The 24,830-nt window shown below is 42.5% G+C and overlaps 2 protein-coding genes across 13 annotated transcripts in view; one reads left to right on the top strand and one right to left on the bottom strand.

Annotated features, from left to right (window-relative positions):
* The window catches only part of MCM8 (minichromosome maintenance 8 homologous recombination repair factor), a 63,980-nt gene extending 62,557 nt beyond the window's left edge, over window positions 1-1,423 (bottom strand). For 10 of the 12 annotated variants that reach the window (XR_011494572.1, XR_011494571.1, XR_011494570.1 and 7 more), the window contains exon 1: window positions 1,093-1,415. The gene's annotated coding sequence lies outside the window, so the exon portion shown is untranslated. Of the gene's footprint in view, window positions 1-1,092 lie in introns of all 12 variants that reach the window. The other 2 variants (XM_070485583.1, XM_070485590.1) reach the window with 1 other exon arrangement.
* Window positions 1,424-1,533: 110 nt separating this feature from the next.
* On the top strand, window positions 1,534-14,832 carry TRMT6 (tRNA methyltransferase 6 non-catalytic subunit). Its single transcript, XM_014828744.3, has 11 exons — window positions 1,534-1,832; window positions 5,981-6,108; window positions 7,780-7,889; window positions 8,449-8,540; window positions 8,670-8,753; window positions 9,019-9,143; window positions 9,912-10,270; window positions 10,674-10,759; window positions 11,393-11,495; window positions 11,851-11,937; window positions 13,312-14,832. Exons 1-11 carry the CDS (start codon window positions 1,705-1,707, stop codon window positions 13,501-13,503), a joined length of 1,494 nt encoding a protein of 497 aa, XP_014684230.1. The 5' UTR covers window positions 1,534-1,704; the 3' UTR covers window positions 13,504-14,832.
* The last annotated feature ends 9,998 nt before the right edge of the window (window positions 14,833-24,830 follow it).

The following is a 24,830-nucleotide window of genomic DNA, read 5'->3' as shown; positions in this document are numbered from 1 at the left end:
TAAGGAGCAATAAATTGAAATATGTGACCTTTAAAAATGGGTTTGGGGGGCCGGCCTGGTGGCACAGCAGTTAAGTGTGCACGTTCCGCTTCAGTGGCCCAGGGTTCGCTGGTTCTGATCCCGGGTGCAGACATGGCACCACTTGGCAAAAGCCATGCTGTGGTAGGCACCCCACGTATAAAGGAGAGGAAGATGGGCACGGATGTTAGCTCAGGGCCAGTCTTCCTCAGCAAAAAGAGGAGGATTTGGCAGCAGTTAGCTCAGGGCTAATCTTCCTCAAAAAAGAAAAAAAGGGGGTTTTAAAATAATTCATATAAGTGGAGCACAGGGCATTTTTAGGGCACTGAAACCATTCTCTTTGATAGTGATACACGACACTATGCATTATGTAAATAGAGGAAGCTGTACAACACACAGTGAACCCTAATGTAAACTATGGACTTTAGTTATTAACGATGTATTAATTTTGATCCATCAATTGCAACAAACATATCACACGAATACAGGATGCTAATAATAGGGGGAACTGGAGGTGAGGAGAGTGAAGAGGTGATATATGGGAACTCTCTGTACTTTCCGTAAACCTAAAACTTCTAAAAAATAAGTCTATTTAAGAAAATAGCTCATGTCCTAAGGATAAAAACAAATAGGAATACATCCGCACACCGTAGCGCAATTCACTACAAGAGGGCATATCCGAATCTTTATTTAAAGGTATTTAGTTAATAAATAAGTTAATAACTAAAGTTCAGATGTTAGGGCACGACAGGACGTTGATAATCATCTAGACCATATCGTACGTTAAGAAACTGAAGCCCAGAGAAACTAAGCGAACTGATCAACATCAAAGTTGTTTGGTGACAGTATTGAACTCAAAACTCCGTCTTCACACTCCTAAACTAAAGCGCCCCTTCGACAACGCTACATGCCCTATCTTTTTCTAACGTGATAATATGGGAAGAATAACCAGTAAAAATTCCAACACAAATGCAAGAGGCAGGACTGGAGAATGAGTAAAGGAGCCACGCGTCCGCCTGCCGTACTTCGTTAAACAGCCTACTTCATTTACGTCTCCTCACACTAAGTTCTTACTTGTAAAGGACGGCGGGCCCAAAGCTCTCCTAGTTCACCGCTGGGCCGGCTCCTCCGTAGGAGCAGATGCGCCCGGCCGGCTCTCCCTTCGTCCCGGCGGGCAGAGAGACTCCGAGGTCCGAGGCCCTCAGCTAACCCCTGCCCAAGTCCCGCCACTCTCTTTAGCTACAGCTCTCCTGACGGCCCCGCGCGAGGCCGAGTCTCCTCTATCGGAGCGGTTCGGGGACCTCAGTTTCCCCACCGACGCTGCGAAGGTTCACGGGAAGCCATCTAGCGCCTCCAGCCGAAATCCAGTCTCCTTCCAAGTTCTTTTTTGGCGCTCCTGTGACGCAACTTCCGTCCAAGGAGCGGCAAGACGTGAGGGGCGGGACGGAGCCCAGCCAATCAAGGAGTTCAACCAGACGGAAGCCATGAAGCTCCCGGAAGCCCCTCCCAGAGGTTCCGACCGGAAAGCGGAAGCAGCGCGTAGCACGTGGGGGCGGTGCCGGTCGCAGGTATCTGCGTCCCTTCGGTTTGGGGGAGGTGAGGCTGGCAGCTGCGACAGTGGAGGACGAGGGGAGGGCCACTGGGGACTGGAGAGACGCTGCGGAGCAAGGAGACCGGTTGAGCTTCATGGAGGACTCAGGGGAGCAACCGGGCCCACAACCACCGCATCCTGGGGACCACCGCATCCGCGACGGCGACTACGTGGTGCTAAAACGGGAAGATGTGTTCAAAGCAGTGCAAGTTCAGCGGAGAAAGTAAGTCATGTCGCTGGCCTTAGGGATCCCTCGCCCCCATCTTCCAGAGACGCCCTCCCTCCAGGTCTTCCCACAGACCTGCTGCCACCAGGGTCCCGTTCTTGGCTCTCTGGATTGCCCACTTCTTCTCTCGTTATCTCCTCTCAGGTCTTCCCACAGAGGCCTTTTCCCCAGGATCCCATCCTCGGGCCTCGAGGTCTCCCCTACTCCTCCTGCTTCTTACAGAGCCCCTTTTCCCTGGTCTCATACCTAGCTGTCTGCCTTCAGCATCCCTCTCGGTCTTTCCACAGAGTCCCTTTCCCATTCCTGACCCTCGTGGGGCCCGGATACTCCCCTGCAGGCCCACCCCACCATCTGTCCTTGGGTTCTTCTCCTAGGTTCTTGAGATTTTTGTCTCCTGTTTTCTCACAGAACCCATCCTTCATCCTCTGATCTCATCCTTGCCTCTCAGAGTCTGCCCCTGCCCCCTTTTTACCATAGACCCTTTTGCTTCCCTTAGCCCTCAGCCAGCATCAATCCCACAAAAATGACACTTCTCCAACCTTGTCTGGCCTTCCAGGCTCTTCTCTCTACCCAACCAGGAATACCTGTCTACACAGAATAACGTTAGGAAGCAACTTTTCATAGAATGTGGGATCACTCTAGGGTTCCCTCCTTTTACACCAAAAGATGCAAGGTCTGGGAAAGTTAAACTACCCAAAAGCAGTTTGCTCAAGATCTCAGAACTTGAAATTACGTTTGACTTGTGAACCTGCTGATTAGTAATCACACTGTCTTAGTACTAGGGAAGTGGGAATTTTGATAGCTTTCTGGCTGGGGGACAGAGGCAGGGGGCTGAGGCTGTTAAATTCCAATAGCTTAAAGTGTATTGGGATGTTTTGGTTAATTATCTGAGAAGTACAACCAAACTTTGAGTTGGGTTATTATAGTACTTTTGACAAGGAAGTAGATTGAATGCAGTGTCAGGAGAACAGCTTTCTGTGGACCATAAGGTTACATATTGTGAGACTTGCGATTTCTGATAAGTGCTCACTTCAGATGAATTCTTTTACTCCTATGTGAATCAAACTGTTGACTGATATTTAAAGTGAAATAGATGTCATTAGAAAATAGTCAAGTAACAGTCCGTAAGGCGCCAAGCTGGTGATAACCAAGTGTATTTGCACAAGCACCAATTCAGTGCAGGAAAAAAAATATAGGGGGAGAGGGATTTCTTTAGTCCAGAGATGAAATATCTGCACCAGCTCTTAAGCATTTTTAAATTCCCCGTTGATATAATATTTCATTTTGGTAGTTGAAATTAGAGAAATCTTATAACTATCCCTCATCCCTGCTGTACGTTGTATTTTTGAACCCAGTACTTTTTTTCTTTTCAGAATTTCTGATTAGAAGTGTGTGCCTGCTCCCAACTACATAACTTTTGGAAAGTGCTAGTACTAATTATTTAAACTTTTTAATTGAAGTATAACAGTGCAGCAGAATCCTTAGGTTATAAGTTTGATAAATGAGCCCAAAGTTATACAGCTGTACAATGACTGAGCAGGTGAAACTTTGGTTTTTCTTTCTCATACAGTCCTTTTAAGTTGCTTAATTTTAAAATACGGTAGTTTGAGTGTGCTTTTTAATAATGTGCTCTTTTATTTATTTTTTTTGCTGAGGAAGATTAGTCCTGAGCTAACATCTGTGCTAATCTTCCTCCACTTTATATGTGCATTGCTGCCGTAGCATGGCTGACGAGTAGTGTAGGTCCATGCCTGGTATCCAAAACCACAAACTGGGACTGCTGAAGCAGAGAATGCTGAACTTAACCACTGCACCACTGGGCCGGCCCCAAATGTGCTTTTTTAGACAAGAGCTTTTCCATTGCCAAGGAGATAGAGAGCAACATCTTTATTTCTAAAAAACTCTTTAGACATTTATCTGGAAACACTTTTCATCACTTTTTTTGGCAGAAGCCACAGCATTAGTTTCCCTTTTATTTTGAAAATGGCTCTCTGAGCTCCACTGCATCCCAGGCCAGACTCTGCCTTCAGTCTTCTCTTGAGGCTGCACTCATCTGGTTGGGCAGAAGCAGTCCTGGCTCTCTGAGAAGGAAACTCTGCAAATCTCACCTTCCCAGCGAAAACATGCCTCCACATCCCTCTGACTGGGCCCCACTTTCCTGACTAGTCAGTGACCTGTCGGGCCAATCACTTTGAGTGACACACCCTTCTTTGTATATCAGACTGGCTGCCAAAGGGGTAAACCTGACCCAGGTCAGACCCAGCATTTCAGTAGCACTGGGGTGTTCAAAGGATGAGGGTGCAGGGTGCATGTCTGGGCTGAACTGAGTTTCAGCTTCTCTGAGGGGGTTATGTCAGCAAATGTTTTGAGTATCTGTTATGTTCTGTTATGTGTTAGTAACTGGGGACCCAGCAGAGACTAAGAATTGACCCTACCTGGATCACTTAGGATCTCACAAGAATTCCCTCAGTTGGTTTGAGTGAGAAGATCTAATTAAGATGTGACACACACCACCTACAAAGGTGTGACGAGGTTTACAGAACCAAGAGGGAATGCTGATGCACCCAGGGTCTAGCAATGGTGGGAAGCCTTCGGCAAGGAAACCTGTGATGGGGTCTATGCATTCTGTCATGGTCAGCCTCCTGGGGCACAGAGAAAGGAAGAGAAGATGTAGGGTGGGGCACAAACAGAATTAACCAGTACCTGTCTTCCAGGATTCAGAGTTCTGTGGATGTGGGCCATGTCCTGAAGCTAGGCAGGGCTTCCTGAGATCTTTGGTCTTTGCTGGGGCAGACTGTAGTACAGTGGAAAGAACCAGGCTTTGGGGTCAGGCAGACCTGGATTTGAATCCCAGCTCCCACTTTCTAACTGTGAATCTTGGACAAGATCCTTTTCCCTGAGTCTCAGATTGCTCTTCTAGAAAAAGCTATGTCCCAGGACTACTGTGAGAATTAAATCAAAAAGTATGAGAGTGTAGCCCAGCGTCATAATGGTTGAGTTCATGCATTTCACTTCAGTGGCCAGGGGTTTGCAGGTTTGGATCCAAGGCATGGACCTAAACACCACTCATCAAGCCATGCTGTGATGGCATCCCACATACAAAGTGGAGGAAGATTGACACAGATGTTAGCTGAGCAACAATCTTCCTCAAGCAAAAAGAGGAAGATTGGCAACAGATGTTAGCTCTGGGCCAATCTTCCTCACCAAAAAGAAAAAAGAAAAAAAAAGTATGAACACAGCTGGCACATACTGCCCAGCCCTGGTCCACACTCAGCAGTTGTTAGTTTCCTTCTTTTTTTTTTTTTTTTTTGCTGGAGGAAGATTCACCCTGAGCTGGCATCTGTTGCTAGTATTCCTCTTTTTTGTATGTGAGCCCCTGCCACAGCATGACCCCTCAGAAGCAAGTGATATAGGTCTGCTCCTGGGAACCAAACCCAGGCTGCCAAAGCAGAGTGTGCTGAACTTAACCACTAGGCCACTGGGGCTGGCCCAGTTGCCTTCTTTTGAAAGGAAAGCATTTGCTTTTGTGGGGTTTCTCTTTTAAATTGTAATAAGAGAAAAATCTGGGTAAGAGAAAGGCTAAAATTGCCTGATCCTCAATACAGAGAATTGTCAGTGTTAGGCACCCTTTCCAAATGTGTAGACTGTCAGTTATGTTTATTTGTAAATACAATTTGCTTTTACTAGATAATTTTCAAAGAAAATGGCCAGTTAAATTTGTTAAGTCCCTACCACCTCAATGATTGTTCAGTTTGAGATTTTCTTGTGTAAGTTGCAAGGGGCATCACAGTGTGTGTCCAGTGGCCTGCCAGTCTTGATGACCCTTTATACTATTCACAAATCCTCAGAGCCTGTGAGTTTGGACATCCCGTCCAATAGTGCAAAATGGAGTCAAACCAGTGCCTCAGAAGAGGAATGTCTTCTGTCCTTGTTTCTTGTTCCAAAATCAGTGATTTTGTGGCTTTATTAATTTGTGTCTGTGCCCCAACCCCATTCTCTCTAGTCCATTTGTAAGTTTGTGTTCAGAGATAATGCTGCTGATCATCGTTTGTGAAGACCAGTTTTGAAATAAACTAGATCAAACATATCTTTTCTATTCTGAATGCAAATGAGATTCAACTAATTGATTGTATTTTCTTCCCCAGAAAAGTAACTTTTGAAAAACAGTGGTTCTATCTGGATAACGTCATTGGCCATAGTTATGGAACCACATTTGAAGTGACCAACGGAGGAAGTCTTCAGCCTAAGAAGAAGAAGGAAGAGCCTACTTCAGGTGCACTAGTTGGGGTGTATGAAATAGATGCTCTTGAGCTGGCTAGTCAGAAACCTGTCCACCTCAGTTAATCCTAAAGTGCTAGCCTAGGCAGTCCCCACAGAAATCTAAACTCATAATCTAAGAACTGTAGCTTGCTGGAATGAAGCACGATCTGCCTTTGGCTTTGAGATACCTGGATTCTGGCTCCAGCCCATGGTTAACTGGCACTCTGACCTTGGGCCAGGCATTTAATCCCACGAGTGTTTGCCGCTTCAGTGTAAGAGCAGGTGGAGAACCATTTCAGTGCCCAGAAGCTAAGTAATGGCTGCGAGGTGATTAGTGTATAGGGTGGAGGTTAAAGGGTCTGGCTTTGAATTTAATTGACTAGGGTTAAGTTCCAGCTTCATTGCTTGCCTTGTAACCTTGGGCAAGTTTTTAGTTTCTCTGAGTCTTATATCCTCGTGTGTAAAATGGGGCCATAAACACATTTAATGCCTAGGCTATAGTGAGTGTTCAGTCATATGACACATAGGAAATTCTTAACAGTGCCTCGCCTGTGATAAAGTCCTCATAATTTTAACTGGTATTGTTAATTAAAATTAAATACTTGTTAAAATATTTTATTAATAAAAATGCTTAAATAATTATTAAAATTAAATAATTAAAATACTGTTAAAGTTCTGCTTCAAACCAGGTAATTAAATACTTTTAAATTAATGTCCATGTTTTTATTAAGCAACAAATATATTCCAGGAATGATTAGGCACTGTGATTATAGCAGTTGATGAGATAGACCATCTCATAAAACTTACTTAGCAGTGGGGAACACCAAAAATAATCAAGTAGACAAGCAAAAATCAAAATTTCAGATGGTGACGCGTGCTGTGAAGATGACAGAGCAGGGAGGTGTCCTGCAGGCTGATTGGGAAATTTGGCTGAGATGATGAGCTCAGCCTTGAGTGATGGAAAGGATGCAGTCACTCAGAGGTCTGTCATAAGAGCATTTCAGGCCAAGGGAGCAAGAGCCAGAGCCCTCAGTGAGACAATGCTTAGTGCGTTTAAGGAACAGAAAGAAGGGTAATGTGGCTGGGGGACAGGCGTCAAGAAATGAGGCCAGAAAAGGTAGACGGGGCAGATCATATGCACCCTTGCAAGTCGTCTTTGGAATGTATTCTAGTTGCCACTGTGTGGTTTTGTGCATCAGAATAGATGAGCCACTTAGCGCTTTAAAAAGATAACTGTGGAGGGGGGCCGGCCCCGTGGCCAAGTGGTTAAGTTCGTGCTCTCCGCTTCAGCGGCCCAGGGTTTCACCAGTTCGGATCCTGGGCGTGGACATGGCACCGCTGGTCAGGCCATGCTGAGGCCGTGTCCCACATGCCACAACTAGAAGGACCCACAACTAAAAATACACAACTATGTCCCGGGGGGCTTTGGGGAGAAAAAGGAAAAACAAAAAAGATAACCGTGGTGCTGAGGTGGATTGTAAGGGGGCAAGAGTGGGAGCAGGAAGATGAGTTACAGACTTGGAGTAGTCCTGGCAAGAAAGGATAGTGGACTGGGGTGGGGGCCGTGGAACTGGAAGGCCAAATTTGAGTGACTGATGGGCTGGATGTGGATGTGAACTTGGAGAAAGAAAGATTTTTAAATAATTTCAGATCGTAAATGTCATAAAGCAATTTCCTTCCTTAGAGACCAAAGAAGCGGGCACTGATAATCGAAATATAATTGATGATGGGAAATCTCAGAAACTTACTCAAGATGACATAAAAGCTTTAAAGGACAAGGGCATTAAAGGAGAGGTAATATTCAAAGGATGTTGTGTTTTGTTTCTGTTTGGTATTTAGGAAATTGCTTGGTTTTTAAAGCAGACTTTACCTACGGTAAAATATAAAAATACTGTATATTCCTGTTAGAAATAGCTTGAAATATACATGCAATTCATATATGAAAGATTTCATTTCTTACATGCAGGAATGTAAGTGAATGATGTTACTGATATTGTTAGCAAAAGAGAATTTCATAACAGTGCATATCAGAGCTTAACTTTGTTCATTTTCAGTAATGTTTTCAGCCAGTCTCTTCAGGAATGACAGTTTCCTCTACCTCTCTTCTCCCTTTTATTGTGTATCTCTGTTCTTTTTCCTCGGTTTAAATGAAGTTATAAAGTACTTATATTTTAATACAATTTCTAGACAGGGTAAGGGAGAAAAAAAAAAGCAAAGTTCATCCATTTTGACTTCCGTGGAAAAGGAACTGGAGAATCAAACCTTTGGATACATTCTGGGGTAAGAAACCTTTGAAGTTATCTGTTCTGTGAAAATAAAGTTTCAGGAAATCTGCTTGCTCCTTTTCTTATAGGAAATAGTTCAGCAGTTAATTGAAAATAGTACAACATTCCGAGACAAGACAGAATTTGCTCAAGATAAATATATAAAAAAGAAGAAAAAGAAGTAAGTAGTTTTTGTTTGAAAAGGATGAAAACATTATATCTTTTTATAACTTTATAAAATATGTTATTAAAAATAAAATATTTTTAAGCCAGTTTTTTAAAATTGGTGTTCTCTTTTTTCTTCCCCCAGATATGAAGCCATCATTACTGTTGTGAAGCCATCCACCCGCATTCTTTCAGTTATGTATTATGCCAGAGAACCTGGAAAAATTAAGTACGCTTTGTTTCCTTTCAAAAGTATAATTGGGGGAAAATATATCTTTAAGAAAATCATGATTTTAAGTAAAATGAAAAACTTGCTCACCTGCATAAAGTATCCTCCTACCTCATAAATTGTAAGTCCTTTTTACTGTTGCTTCCAAAGCAATCAATAATCTTATCAACATAATTTTTATAAAACAAACAAAACTTGAAAAATGATTATTAAAATAGCGGGCTTTGCTTAGCTAAGAGTGAAGGAATCATTCTTTTTTCCTTAGCCACATGAGATATGATACACTGGCCCAGATGTTGACGTTGGGAAATATCCGTGCTGGCAATAAAATGATTGTAATGGAAACATGCGCAGGCTTGGTGCTGGGTGCCATGATGGAACGAATGGGAGGTAAGATTTAACATTTTCAAGTTCATTAAAACCCCACCATGATTTGAGTAGAGGGGTCTGAAAAATTCAAACTCATGGCAAGCAAGGTGGAGTCACTACAAGCTTAATGAAGTGATTGGGTGGGCCTGCACAGCTCCAGTCCCTGGCACCTTCCTGCACAGTCCACATCTCCCAGCCTGTGCTATGTTGGCACCCCCAGATGGCAGTTGTCCTTTCCAGCCTCAGTATCATTGGGGGTGGTTCTGAAGCCTGTGGCTGGCTAGGACCTCCAGGACAGTAATTTCAGTAAACTCTTGGATAGCTGGTGTTCATTTTATTGGCCTGGATTGAGGGGATTGGGTGGGAAGAATACTAGGGATGTGTTCTATCCTGGAAGAATACGGCACAGCCTGATTTGCCTGAACTTTCTCTGACCCCATAGAAGACAAGAACTTTTAACCGCCCTGTTTGAGGATTGGACTTAGGGGGAGCTGAGAACCAATCTCCAATCATGTGACATTCACATTTGCACAATCACAGGGTTTTACTGTAGTGTCAAGTGAGGGTAAGCTGCTTTAAGGCTTCCTGTTTATCTCTTGGAATTATATTACCTCCATTAGGAATATTCTTAGACTCCAAACGGACCCCTAAAGGAGCTGCATCATCCTTCAGCCTCTGAACAAAGTAAAGTAGGGAGACCTTGAGCCTCCTTACTGTAGAGGACCCTGAGGGTTTGCATAGTCTAGCATCGCCTCCATGGAGAGATGTTTGTTTCTTTTATCTGCTCAGGTTTTGGCTCCATTATTCAGCTGTACCCTGGAGGTGGACCTGTTCGGGCAGCAACAGCATGTTTTGGATTTCCCGAATCTTTCCTCAGTGGTCTCTATGAATTCCCCCTCAACAAAGTGGACAGTCTCCTAAATGGAACATTTTCTGCCGAGATGTTATCTTCAGAGCCAAAAGACAGTGCTTCGGTTGAAGAAAGTAATGGCACGCTGGAGGAAAAACAGGCTTCAGAACAAGAGAATGAGGACAGCATGGCAGAGGCCTCAGAGAGCAATCCCCCAGAAGAACAAGAAACAATGGAGATTGTCTCTCAAGATCCAGAATATAAGGAGCCTAAAGAGAGAGGAAGCAGAAAGGATTATGTAAGAATTTTATGAGTCCCCACTACTCTCATAATAGTCCCCTCAGGTCTTCAGTTAACTTCATGTAAGCTCTGAGATTTGGTTTGGCTTTGGAGCATCAGCTCCCAAGATGATAAATATCAAAACAGATGGAGAAAGAGAGTGCGCGGGGGTGTATCCATGTGAGTGATTTAATCTTAGGGGTGGAGCTGTAGGATACAGAAGCATTGTATAGGTAGCTTAATGATGTTTTTTAACATGTGGGCTTTCTTGTGTGTTTTCAACTTCCTTTTAAGTGACTGACTTCCTTTTGTTGCTTTAGTCCAAGTTGATAAATATTGTTGAAATGTTTTGACAGACCAGCGTTTCCATAAACCTGACTGAATGACCTCAGTACGTTGGTTTCTTATTTTTCTTCTTGAAGATTCAGGAGAAGCAGAAGAGACAAGAAGAGCAAAGGAAAAGACAGTTAGAGGCTGCTGCTCTGCTGAGTGAAAGAAACGCAGATGGGTGCGTTGATGAAAGAATGCAAGAGACATCTTGGTGCTTGTGGGCTCTGCTTCAAACAGATTAGCATTCTCTATCTGCTTGTCTGCTTTAGTGACTGTGGGAGCAGAGATGATGATTCTGTCTTGGGTTTTTAAAGAAAGGAGCCTGCATTTGGCGGAGGTGGGAAATTGGTCATGTTAGTTTCAGAGTTTTAGAAGAAATCTGAAATTTCTCCAATGATGGTGCATCAGATGGGGCTGTGTAGTCCCATTAGGGGCAGGTGGTGGCATATTCAAACTGATGTTATACTGGCTAATGGCAAGGGCTAAGGAGAACCTAAAAGGAGAGTAGATTCAGATATCTGCAAAGCCAGTATTATGATGTTGGATTTGTTTCCAGGTGCTTTTTTTAAAATCAAGAATGTCATTAAATGCTTAGAGTTGCCAAAGCAACATGAGACCTTATATTCCAGCTTGTGTTTCCTAGAAAGTTAATAGCTTGTCATTTTATTGTTTGGAATTCCTAGAATGTTGTGTTTTAAGCTTTTCCTTGTGTGAGTCATGCAAGTAAATATGGTAATTTTAAATGCATTTTAAAACTTATGCTCCACTTTGGGGGTGTAGAGAAATAATTTGTCTAACGTTTTCCTTGCAGTTTAATTGTAGCTAGTCGTTTCCATCCCACTCCATTGCTGCTGTCTTTGCTGGACTTCGTGGCCCCTTCAAGGCCATTTGTGGCCTACTGTCAGTATAAAGAGGTAATACTGAAATGGAATGAACAGGAATTCTTGCACCTGAATGTTGACTCTCAAATTTGGGCACTCAAAGTAATTCGTTTTTTTGTGAGGAAGATTGGCCCTGAGCTAACATCTGTTGCCAATCTTCCTCTTTTTGCTTGAGGAAGATTGTCGTTAAGCTAACATCTGTGCCAATCTTCCTCTATTTTATGTGGGATGCCGCCACAGCGCGGCTTGATGAGCAATGTGAGGTCCGTGCCCAGGATCCAAACCTGCAAACCCTGGGCCGCTGATGCAGAGCATGTGAACTTAACCACTACACGACCAAGCCGGCCCCTCAAAGTAATTCTTAACAGCACTCTGTTTATGCCTTTAGCCCCTGTTGGAATGCTACACGAAACTGCGGGAAAGAGGAGGGGTCATCAACCTCAGGCTGTCTGAAACCTGGCTCAGAAATTACCAGGTACGTGTTCCACAGCCAGTCCCAGGAGCTGTTTTCCTGGGACTTTACAGTAGTGCCGGAAGTTGTTAAATGGAGATATCCCTGTTTCTGTCTGCAGAGATGAAAGAGAACTCAGAGAAAGTGCCCTGACCTCTCCTGAACCTTTTTTCTCCTTTCATGTCCAAGTCTATTACTCTGTAACTCCAGTCCAGGGACTTTTAAATTGCAAACAGTTGTGGTTTGTGTTGCCCCAAAGCCTCGAGATCACTGTGGAGGGAATAACTGATAATAGCAAAATCCCCAGGCCAACAAGAAACATCCCTTCCTCTGTGCTGGGATGTTTCACAGCAAGTTTCAGGATTTACATGGGTTGTGTGTCAGTTCAGGACCTCTGGAAGTCATATGCCAAGATGGAATTAGAAGTGTAAGGGATTTATCAGGAGAAATGCCTTTGAAAGATACAGGGAAGAGGGAGCAGGATTAGACAGGGAGAGCCATCAGACCATGATGCAGGTCTGATGCCTGTGAAAGGAGGAAGGAGGGTAGGGGAGGAAAAACCTGCAGGGCTGCTCTGAAAAAGTCTCAGCCAGGATGATGGGGAACCCCTGAGCAAAGATTGCCATTAAAGGAGCCCTGCGTTGGCCAGAAATAGTCCAGTCCTGGTACCCACACTCAGCTGTGGACTTGGAGCAACCCATGGCCTCCCTGGGTGTGAATGCTACAGCAGATTCCAAAGGAGCAGCAGCCAGAGGCTTTCTGCAGCTTGAACTCTGCATAATCACTTCCCTCTGGAAGAGAGATGTGAGGGAGCATCTCCATGGCTGCCACAACCCCTACCCTGCTGCTTGCACATCTTACTTAATCCCGGACACCCTATAGCCTTGGGCGACCCTGCCCTTCATGGCAGTCATCTTATTTAGCCATGGTAGTGGGAGAGAAGAAGGCTTGTCAGAGTTAACAGGGTATTAGGGAAGGGAGGCTCTGGATGTCTGTCCAGTAGCTGCATCTCCATGGGCCCAAGCTCCACTGTTGGCCATGAAGCTTCCTAGAGCCAAAAGGAAGAAAGCTACACACAAGCCCAGGGTAGTATACAAACCATTTGCCCATTCGCCACTAGAAACTTCCTTCAGGTTTAAGAGACATGGCTTCATTTTATTTTCCAAAGAGAATCACTTAAGCCAATTTCTACACTTTTATATCCACTAAAATCACTTAAACCAATTTCTACGCTTTCATATGCACTATCTTGTGAAGGAAGGGGCTCCTTAGGAATTGATTCCGTTAAATCTTCGAGAGAATCTTTGTCATTTAAATTCTGATTCTGGCATGTGTATTGTTAGTATGTGCTTTATCTGCTTAGGAAAACATGAATGTCTGTCTTTCTGTCTTGATTAGGTTTTGCCAGATCGAAGTCATCCCAAACTACTGATGAGCGGAGGTGGGGGGTACCTTCTCTCAGGCTTCACCGTTGCTATGGACAACCTTAGAGCAGACCCCAGCCTCAAATCCAATGCCAGCACTTTAGAATTACACAAGACTGAAGAGCCAGCAGCTAAAAAACGGAAATGCCCAGAGTCTGACTCTTAACCTTTCAAAAATTGCTTTGTTTTTGTTCTCAGGCATTATACAGTTAGTAATTAACTTTAAATGCCATTACTAATTGTTTTTTTATACCCTAAGAATAAGAATGTGTCTATACACCTGTTCCTGGGGAAGACAAATTAGCTTTTTGTCCAACTGTGATACATGTGGGTTTGGTCTGTCAAAACCGTGAGCCAAAATACCCAAGCCTGGGGTAAGCAGCGGACTGGTATATGGCCAATTCTGTTTATTTTACAAAAATCCTCTTAAGTACTTTTAGTATTCTGTGCAAGTATCTTGAGAATTTAGACATCCTAAAAATATGTTTATACAAGACTTTGTTGTATGTTAAGCTAAGCAGAATAACAGCATAGCTAAAACTTGGTGAGTACTGAAAGGACGGAGTCTGTGGAAGAAATTTCCTCTGTTCATTCTGCTCTCTTCAGCCTAAGCAATATGGATGTGTGAGTGTGTGAGATTTACAGCACCAAAAATGTCCACCCTGTTCCCTACAATGGAATAAAATTTTTAAAAATGCTAGATTTTATTATTTTAGTAGTTGACAACCTAGGAAAGTTTTGCGTATTTATTTTATTGCTTTTTTGTTGACAGAAAAGTGTAGTAGGGTACTGTTTTTACGTTAATTTGCCAGTCCCCTCATTCTTTGTTCCAAATAAAGTGACTAGAATTTTTGTGTACTATTCAATTAAAGGAAACAGAAATGTTTTTTTCACTCCCCAGAGACTTACGGAGATATATACACACACACACATGCACACATACACACATATATGTATAGGGATGTTGGTATATACACATACATATAAATATGTATACACACACATACACATGGAGACAGAAAGAGAGAATGCACTACTTATATGAACTATGACAAAGTTTAGTGCAGGGCTTAGACCAGTTTTCATTGCATTAGTGTCACTCCTTGTCAAATGTATTTTAAAGTGCCTTTTTTGCTGATTATTAATGTTGAGCTCTGGCATGATTAGGTGATTAACCTTTTTAAGCTCTGAAAAAATATAGTCAAACTATTTGGTCATCTGCTGCAGCCAAGAAAAGTGTTTGGAGTAAGCCAACGCTCTTGTCCATTTGAGAATCTGAGTCTTGCTCACGAAATATGCTCATCATGTGTATTGTTCACGTCATTATGGAATAGATGTGGATCATCCAGTGAGGAGCATCTCAGAAAAAAAGAAATTGCTTTTTCCTAATAGCATGTACTATTCTGATAATGGCCAGTGTGATCACCAAGTACAGTTTTGATTCCTTTTTCATAAAATAATTGCTTTTAAAGAATAAAAGTGTTTCCTACTATGATCTGTCTGACTTATATTAATGATGCTGTGATGCCGCATTCACTGGCTTTCAGTCTATATGAGAAAACATGCCCGGATTGGCACATCACTGAATATGTCCTTGCAGGCAGTTAGCAGCCACATACAGCCAGTCAGGTTTGGTGAAGAACACAGTATGTGCACAGACTGGATTCAGGAGTGGCTGCTCTCCACTGGTCGCTGTTAGAGCACTGCTACTTGGGACTAAACCAGTTTCCAAGTCCCACTCCATTCTCCTTAGTCCGGGGGTTTGCACTGCCATGGTCCCACGTGCCCATGCAACTGCCCCTGGAGTTGGCTTGTGGACTCGTCTCACACCAGAGGCAGCTGAAGTTAACCTGTGTTGTTTTTTTCTCATTCATATAACTTCATCTTTGAGTAAGATGGTGACTTAATTCAGTGGTTTGAAAATTTAGTGTGCACCCTAAAGGGATATGCACCTCCAAGGCATCCCTTCCAGGGCTTATTAAATACAGATTGTTAGGTCCTCACCCCAGAGTTTCTGACTTGGTAGGTCTGGGGTGGGGCAATGTGCATTTCTGATAAGTTTCGAGATCATGGCTGGTGCTGCTGGCCCAGGTACCACACCTTGAGAAACAATCCCTTGTGTACACCTGCATCACGAGTGCCACTAAATACTTGATGTTTTTTGTCTTATTCATAAAGTGGTATCCACCCTTGCAGCAGAAGAGTGGCTAGTTCTATGACTTCTGGACTTGCAGGCACCAGAAGAGTGATGTGAAATAGCAGTTTAATCAAAAAGACAAAAATCATTTTGTAATGTTCATCTTACTTCTCCATTGGACTAGGGTACTTGGAAATATACAGTGGTGCCAATTAAAGAATTTTTTAGTTTAGAGGTTGACTAAGATTTATGAAGCAAATTCCCCCTCCTCCAGCTTTACTGAATTATGACTGACATATAACATTTTGTTTGGTGGTCTAGTAGTTAAGATTCAGTGTTCTCACCACTGTGGCCTGGGGTTCATTTCACCTGTCTGTTGGTTGTCATACTGTGGTGACTGAGTGTTGCTATGATGCTGCAAGCTATGCCATCAGTATTTCAAATACCAGCAGTCACCTGTGGTGGACAGGTTTCAGCGGGGCTTCCAGACTAAGACTAGGAAGAAGGACCTGGCCACCCACTTGTGAAAAAACTGGCCATGAAAACCCTATGAATTACAGTGGAGCATTGTCTGATAGAAAGGATGGTGCCAAAAAGACCAGGCATGGCTCTGCTCTGAGAACATTTAAGATTTACTCTCAGCAACTTTCAAGTATATAACACAGTATTGTTAACTATAGTCACCATGCTGTACATTAGATGCCCAGAACTTACTCATCTTATAGCTGAAGTTTGTACACTTTAACGAATATCTCCCCATTTTCTGCAGCCCCTGGCAACCACCATTTCACTCTGTTTTTATGTTTCTTTTAGATTCCACATGCAAGTGACATCATACAGTATTTGTCTTTTTTCACTTAATTTAACGCCCTGAAGATCCATCCATGTTGTCACAAATGGTAGGATTTTATTCTTTCTCATGGATGAATAATATTCCATTGTGTATCTGTATATCATATCTTCTTTATCCATCCATCTGTTGATGGGCACTTTGGTTGTTTCCATATCTTGGCTATTGTGAATGATGCTGCAATGAACGTGGGGGTGCAGATATTGATTCAAGATACTGATTTTGTTTCCTTCATATATATATCCACATACAAAAGGTCTACATTTTTACACTCCCTGTACATTTTATATTTTTGATGTCACAATTTACATTTGCATATCCATGAACAAATTATTTTAGTTATTTTTAATACTTTTGTCTTTTAACCTTTATACTAGAATTATAAGGATTTACCTTTACCCACCACCATCACAATATTAGAGTATTCTAAATTTAACTACCGATGGTACCCAACTCATGATGATTTGACTTATGACTTTTTGACTTTATAATGGTGAGGTGATATGCCTTCAGTAGAAACTGTACTTCAGATTTTGAATTTTGATCTTTTCCCAGGCTAGTGATATGTGGTATGATACTCTCTCATGATGCTGGGCAGCACCAGCGAGCTGCAGCTCCCAGTCAGCCATGTGATTATGAGGGTAAACAATACACTAGAACCATTCTGTACCCATACAACCATTCTGTTTTTCCTTTTCAGTACAGTATTCAATAAAGTGCATGAACTTTCAACATTTCACTATAAAAAACTTTCCATGTTGGGTATATTAGTTTATTAGCCCAAATGTAGGCTACTGTAAGTGTTCTGAGGACTTTTGTGTGTGTGTGAGGAAGACTGGCCCTGAGTTAACATCTATGTCAATCTTCCTCTGTGTTTTTTATGTGGGATGCTGCCAGACAAGCAGTGCTAGGTCTGCACCTGGGATCCAAACCCTTGAACCCTGGGCTGCTGAAGTGGAGCATGCGACCTTAACCACTATACTGCCAGGCCAGCCCCTCTGAGCACATTTAAGGTAGGCTGGGCTAAGCTATGATGTTCGGTAGGTTAGGTATATTAAATGCATTTTCAACTTAGGACATTTTCAACTTATGATGGGCTTATCATGACTTAACCCTATCATAAGTCAAGGAAGATCAGCATATATTTACCTCTATCAGTGAGTTTTATATTTTAATATGTTTTCATGTTACTAATTAGCTGATTAGTAGCTTTCATTTCAGCTTGAGGAACTCCCTTTAACATTTCTTGTAAAGCTGGAGTAGTAGTGATGAACTGCTTCAGCTTTTGTTTCTCTGGAGAACCGTTTCTCTCTCCTTCAATTCTGAAGGACAGCTTTGCTGGGTAGAGTATTCTTGGTTGGCAGTTTTTTTCTTTCAGCACTTTGAATATATCATCCCACTTGCTTCTGGCCTGGAAAGTTTCTGCTGAAAAATCCACTCTAGTTTTATGGGGGTTCCCTTGTTGGTAACAAGTTGCTTTTCTCTTGCTGCTTTTAAGAGTTTCTCCTTGTCTTTAACTTTTGACAATTTATTACGTGTCTTGGTATAGGTTCATCTTATTTGGTACTCTTTGGGTTTCTTGGATCTAGGTGTCTGTTTCTATCTCCACATTAGGGAATTTTTTGGCTATTATTTCCTTGAATAAGCTTTTTGCCCCTTTCTCTTTCTCTTCTCCTTCTGTGACCCCTGTTATGTGTATATTGGTCCACTCGATGGTGTTTCATCAGTCCGTTAAGCTATCTTCATTCTTTTTCATTTTTTTCTTTTTGCTCCTCTTATTCAATGAATTCCACTGCTCTGTCTTTGAGTTCAGTGATCCTTTCATCTGTTTGATCTAGTCTGTTTTTGAACCCCTCTCGTGAATTTTTCAGTGCAATTATTTGTATTAATCAGCTGTATGATTTGTTTGATACTTATTTATATTTTCTGTCTCTGTTGAAATTCTCACTTTGTTCATGCATTGCTCTGCTGACCTTGACGATCATCTTTATTACCATTATTTTGAACTCTCCATTAGGTAAATCGTTTATTTCTGTTTCATTAAAATCTATTTCTGTAGATTTACCTTGTTTCTTGTTTGGAACATTTCTTTGTTTCTCAATTTTCTTCTCTCTCTGTGTAGGTGCCCACATGTTAGATATAACAGCCACCTCTCCCAGTCTTGACAGGTTGGGCTCCAGTAGGAGATAAACCTTGTCAATCAGCCTGGTGTGAGCTTCTGATTGTCTCTCAAAATTTTGTGATTGTACAAGCTGCCATCTTTGTCCTTAGTGGCTCCCAGTAATTGAGGTGTGCCAAGACTCATCAATGTCCCAAAGGGGAGAATTGGTGTCAGCACCTAGACGTAGGCTGATTAGAAGCCAGATCCTCAGGCAGCAGATGGAAAAGTATATAGTTAAGCCCCTTTCAGGGAAAAATTGGGAAATGGGCATTTTGCCTGCTCCCTCTAAGTTAAGCCCCAGTGTATAGCTGCAGGGGAGTCTTCTTGTACCATTTAAAAACTGCTTCTTTGTTTGCTATAGTCCTGTGGAACTCATGAATGCACTTCCCACTGGCTTTCAGAGCCAGGTGATCAGGAGTCCTATCCCTCAGGCAGCAGCCACAAAAGCTGGGGTACTAGACATGTGTACAAGCTCCTTCCAGAGAGATGCTGGCAATCTGATTTTATCGTTGGACCTAAGCAGAGGGAGACGGTAGGGGAAGTGCCCACCAGCTCTCCTGGCCTCCTGGGAGGACTGCAGCCAGCCCCTAAATGTGTGCTAAATCAGAAGCTAGACCCTCTGGCGGCAGTTTGTAAGGTGTGTAGTCACACTCCTCAGGGGAAGACAGGGATGGGTGTTTTTGTCTGCTACCTCTGCACTGAGCCCCGCAGATAGCCACCGCACAAGTGCTCCTGTGCTGTTAAGAACTGCTCCTTTGTTTGCTACAGTCCTGTGGGTGTCGTGGACCCAAACCCCATTAGCTTTCACATGTCAAAATTGACTTTGGTGGAGCCATTTTAAAATGGAGTTGGAGCTGTCTTTCCAGAGAAACTGCCTTGCTGTCTTGGACCTTGGACTCAGCCAAACCTTCGTACGAGGTCAAAGGGGTAATTGTTTTACAAGCAATTGTTTGACAAATCAGCAGGAGAACAGAGAACAGACATCCTGATCACAAAGCCTGATGATTGTGGACTTTCTGAAGATAGAATCAATAGACAATGTTTAGCCAAGACTAGCTTTTACCTCTAACTCCAGTTAAAATTCTTTGTAATACAAACCTTCCTTTTTTGCCTCTAAAAGCCCAGACTTTTACTCTCCAATGGGGCATTATTTAGGTTTCTACCTGAATCTGTGCTCCCTGAATTGCAAATCTTTGATCCCAAATAAATGCTTTGCCTCTTAAACTGGTTTCTATTTTTGAAAGCTGACACAGAGTTAGGTGTTTTAGGGGCCTGTTCCTTGAGTGGGAATCTTTAAAGTTGGAGTGTCAGATGTGCGGTCCAAACCCTTCACTCCTCAGGGAGAAGCTAGGAGTTGGGATTGGGGGTTCCCTCCTGATTGTATGGTGCTGTGCCAGGGGTGGACTCAATGTGGGAGTGTGTCTCAGCCTTTCCTATCTGCTTTGATGTGGGTATTTTCTCATTTGTCTGACGTGTAGGAGGCACTCGGCTAGTTTCTGGATTTCTCTCTGAGGGAAGTACTCTGTGTGTAGCTCTACGTTCAGTGCATTGGTGGAAGGAGGGAAGTTCAGGACACTCCTCTGTCATCATCTTGGTCCCCTCTTCTTGTATGAAGCAAATCTATGGACAATCATTCATTTATTGGTTGTAATATGGAAATGCCAAAAATATATTTTTTTAATATGTAAAAAATTGCAAGAGCAATACTAGATACTCAAAAGCATGTCCTAGAAATCTGATCATTAAGATTCACATTGCTCTAAATGTTCCTGATTTTGGAATGTACTTAAGTGCACTGCTAGAAAGGACTCGAGTGTATCTAATATCTTTGCTTGAAATATAATGTTGCCTCTAGGCTAGTACTAACTTTTGTAAAAAAGATTACAGATTTTTCTTGGACTTACTTATGTAGCACAGGTCACATGGCAAGAAATGTGAGCCCCTGAATAGCTCCTTAAAGAGTAACTGATAATCTGTTAACTACCCCCATTAACATTTATTAGGCACCCACTGTTTTTTTCAAAATTTTTGGAGGATAGGAAATTAATATCATGTACTTCCTCCTCCCCCCAGCCCTTTTATTTTTGGCTCTTGTACAGTTCCATTAATAACCTAGGTTTTTGGCATTTAGCTGAGATATTAAAACAAGATGGGAAAGATTTTTGACATTTCCATTTTTTTCACATTGACAGAAAGATAACAAGGCATTAAAGAAACTTTGTTTCAAAAGGGGAATGGGCTCAATATGTTGTATGTTTGGTCCACATACATATTAGTGTTATCGTACTAAGCCAACAAACTTAAAAACATCGAGAAATTAATCCAGAGGGTGGAAGAAATGAGAGCAGAAGCTTCTTTGTCTCTGGGAGTACTTCCCCCAGATAATTAAGTGGATAAAGTGGCCTGTCCAAGTTCTTTTCCATTACACAAAGTAGCTAAAGCCATATGGTGACAGATTCAAGGAAGACAGGAGGCAAAAATAAGAAAGAACCTGATTGATTTAAATCAGGGGTCAGCAAACTACATACAGCCCACAGGCCCAATCTGGTTCACTGCCGGTTTTTCATATGGCTGTGTGAGCTAAAAAAATGGTTTGTCCATTTTTAAATGGTTGGGAGGAAAAGCAAAAGAATAATTTTGTGACATGTAAAAACTACATGAAATTCAAATTGCAGTGCCCATAAATGAAGTGTTATTGGAACACAGGCATGCTAAGTTGTTTACCTGTTGTTCATGGTTGCTTTTGCACTATAGCAGCGTTGAATAGTTGTGACCGATGCCGTATGGCCCTCAAAGCCTAAAATATGTGGTCTCTGGTCCTTTAAGAAAATCCATGCTGACCACGGATTTAGTGAAGCCATGAGAGGGACTGTGGGGCAAACAGAACAGGAGAGAAGCACTTTGGAGCAGCCACAGCATAGTGGGGAACTGGTTCTGAGGAGCAGCAACACAAGATGTCATGTGAAATCCAGAGCTCCTTCTCAGTCCTCTAGACCTGTTGGCAGCGTTTGACACAGCTGACCCGTCTCCTTATAACAGTTTTCCTCATTTGGCTTCAAGGACACCACTCTCCTGGTTTCCCTCCTACATTATCTGGCCTTTATTCCTCCACCTCTGCTGCTGGTTCCCCTTAATCTCTGAGACAAATGCTTAGAACGACATTGGTGTGTCCCAGGGCTCAGCAGTTACACCTCTTCCCTTTTTTGTCCTCACTCACTCCTAGGTGTAGGGTGTTCCAGGGATTTGGGGACAGATCAAAAAGACATGACCATGAGGTCGCATTAGCACACACATGCTTTATTGGGTGACATGATGCTCTCACAAGTTGGGGGGGGGTCCCTCACAGCAGGAATCTGTCCAGAAGCTGCACCATGAGGGTTGCTACTCAGAAGGGGAGGAGGGCAAGGGAACTCTCAGGGAGGGGGCCTTGTGTCTGAGTAATAGCACTTGGCAGCGTGGCAGGGAGTCGCTGGGTCTGAGAGCTCTGCAAGGCAGGAGTCATAACTTAGAAGGCTTGGGGTCTTACAGCCATAAATTTCTACCTTACCAATGGCCAGCAGATGCTGGGTTTAGTTTGGCAAAGATATGCAAAGCAGGCAGGCCCTAGATGCCTAAAACTTGGCTTATTTGGGCTATGTTTAAAATAAATAGATGTGTAAAATTTTAAGTTTGGTGCTGGCAGGCTTTTAAGCTAACAGCTCTCAGCCTACAGTGAAGAAATAAACCACCTAGGGACCAATGCACAGAGGCCATCTTTGGCTCATTTATATATCACTAGGTGATCTAGCCAGTCTTAAGGCTTTAAATACCTCTATGATGATGACTCCCACACTGTCTTTAGCACAGACCTTTTCCTTGAGCTCCAGGCCCATATACTCAACACTTCCACTTGCTGACTAGTCACATCTCAAACTTAACATATCCCAACCTGAGCTCCCCAGACCTCCCCTCCCAACCGGTCCCTCCTGCAGTCTTACCCATCCCTGTTCTTCCCAGTTGCTCAGGCCTGAAACCTTGGCATCATCCTTGACTCCTCTCCTTCATGCCACACCAAATCCATCAGCCTTACCTGTCAGCTCTGTCTCCAACATAGATCCAGAGTTTGATTACTTCTCTTCATCCCCAGTGCCACCACCCTGGTCCAAGGCATCAAAATAACTGACCAGGATTATTGCAGTGGCCTCCTTACTGGCTTTTGTGTTTCTGCCCTCATACCTCCTACAGCCTTCTTTCAACCCAGCAGCCAGAGTGTTGTTATCATGTAGAGCAAATCATGTCAGTCCTCTGCTGAGAACTCTCCAATTGCAAAGTGAAAATTCTTACCAGGATCTACAAAGCCCTGTGTGATCTGGCCCCTGCCACCTCACCTCCTTTGATTGTCTCCCATGCAGGCCTCCTTGCTCTTTTTCAACGATGCCAACAACATTCCCGTCTCAGGGCCTTTGCACCTGCTGTTCCCTCTGCCTGAAGTATCCTTCCCCAACATGTCCATATGGCTCACACCCTCACTTCCTTTAGGTCTTCCCTTTCTCAATGCAGCCTGTCATGTGTCCAAGTGTCTGGTTCCTGAGCTACACAGTAATAATTATTGTAGTTAGTTAACTATTTTAGCACCTGAGATTCCTAATTATACTATATTTTACAATGATATGTTGTGTATTTTCATTTTGTAATGTAAATTAAAGGACCCTTTCTCCCCTCCCATCCTATCACTGTGCTATAACTCCTCCTTGATAAAATATTAGAGACTATGACAATTAAGGTATTCAAATAAGAAAAAGATTCTCAAATACAGGTGGCTGCATCTGCAGAAGGCTTTGGGAGGAGAGCGGCAAAGGCCATTTGTTCCACACTGTGTTAGATATCCAGGGCTGCTGTAACCATGCACCACAAACTGGGTAGCTTAAAACAACAGAAATTCATTCTTTCACAGTTCTGGAGGCCACAAGTCCCAAATTAAGGTGTCAGCAGGGCCATGCTCCCCACAACAGTTCGAGGGGAGAATCCTGCCTTGCCTCTTCCAGCTTCCAGTGACCCCAGATGTTTCTTGACTAGTGGTAGCATAACTCCAATCTCTGCCACCGTGTTCACGTGGCCGTATTTACTCTACGTCTGTGTCTTCACATGGCATTCTCCTCTGTGTGTTGCTGTCTCCAAAAGTCCCTCTTCTTATAAGGATACCAGTCATATTGGTGTCCTTATAAGAGGTCACCCTAAAGACCTCATCGTAACTTGACTGTGGCTGCAGAGACCCTATTTCCAAAAAAGGTCACATTCACAGGGACCAGAGGTTAGGACTTCAACGTATCATTTTAGGGCACACAATTCAACTCATAACACTCACTATAAACCTTTCAGGACTACTTGACATTTTTATCGTCAACATCCAGTCATGTGCCACATAATGACATTTCTGTCAATGATGGACCACATATATGACAGTGGTCTCGTAAGATTAGTACCATATAGTCTAGGTGTGTAGTAGGCTATACTATCTAGGTTTGTCAGTACACTCTATGGTGTTCACATAATGATGAAATTACTTAACGACGCATTTCTCAGAACATATCCCCGTCCTTAAGTGATGCATGACTGTATATAATTATAGCATTGTTAACTATAAGTCACCGTGCTGTACATTAGATCTGCAGAACTTATTCATCTTATAACTGGAAGTTTGTACCCTCTGATCAACATCTCCCTGTTTCCTAGTTTACTATATTTTAAGTGTGGGTTTTATTTTACTTTGGGGTTAATTTTTTCTGTAATTTTACATTGAAGTGAAAAACAGGAGAATATAATGAAATCTGCTACACAGATAATTTGGGGGATGCTCTGTTTTAAAAATTTACAACTCAGTATAATGTAATTCCATACAAAGAAATATTTTAAAAAATGACTAATATTGTATTTTAAACAGAAAGCCATGAATAATATTTCATGGTTTAATGACTTTTGTGACTAATTTTAATAGGCAAAAGACTGTCTCCAAACAATAGGTTAACTAAGTAAAGAGCAGAGGCAATTATTCTTGATGGCCCTGGATAAAACTAGATTACCATAAATTGACAGTACAGAAGTTGAAGAAATAAACACAGTTAACTAGAATTAATTTAGAAAAACTAAGAAAATATTAGACAAATACCATAAGGAATAGAAATAAAACCTATCAGAGAAACAAATGGGGAAAATACAAAGAGAAAAGCAAGTAAGATTGTGTCCTCAGTGCAAACATATTAGAGGCAGACACAGCACAGACTGGATGCTTATGGGGCAGAGAGAAGAAAAATCCCAAGAGCCAATGAGAAACCGTCTTAAATTAGGAAGAAGTGGAAAGAGTGAATA

The sequence above is a fragment of the Equus asinus genome, chromosome 15, assembly GCF_041296235.1.
Source record: "Equus asinus isolate D_3611 breed Donkey chromosome 15, EquAss-T2T_v2, whole genome shotgun sequence".
Classification (NCBI taxonomy): domain Eukaryota; kingdom Metazoa; phylum Chordata; class Mammalia; order Perissodactyla; family Equidae; genus Equus; species Equus asinus.
This window is presented reverse-complemented; position numbering and strand designations above follow the sequence as displayed.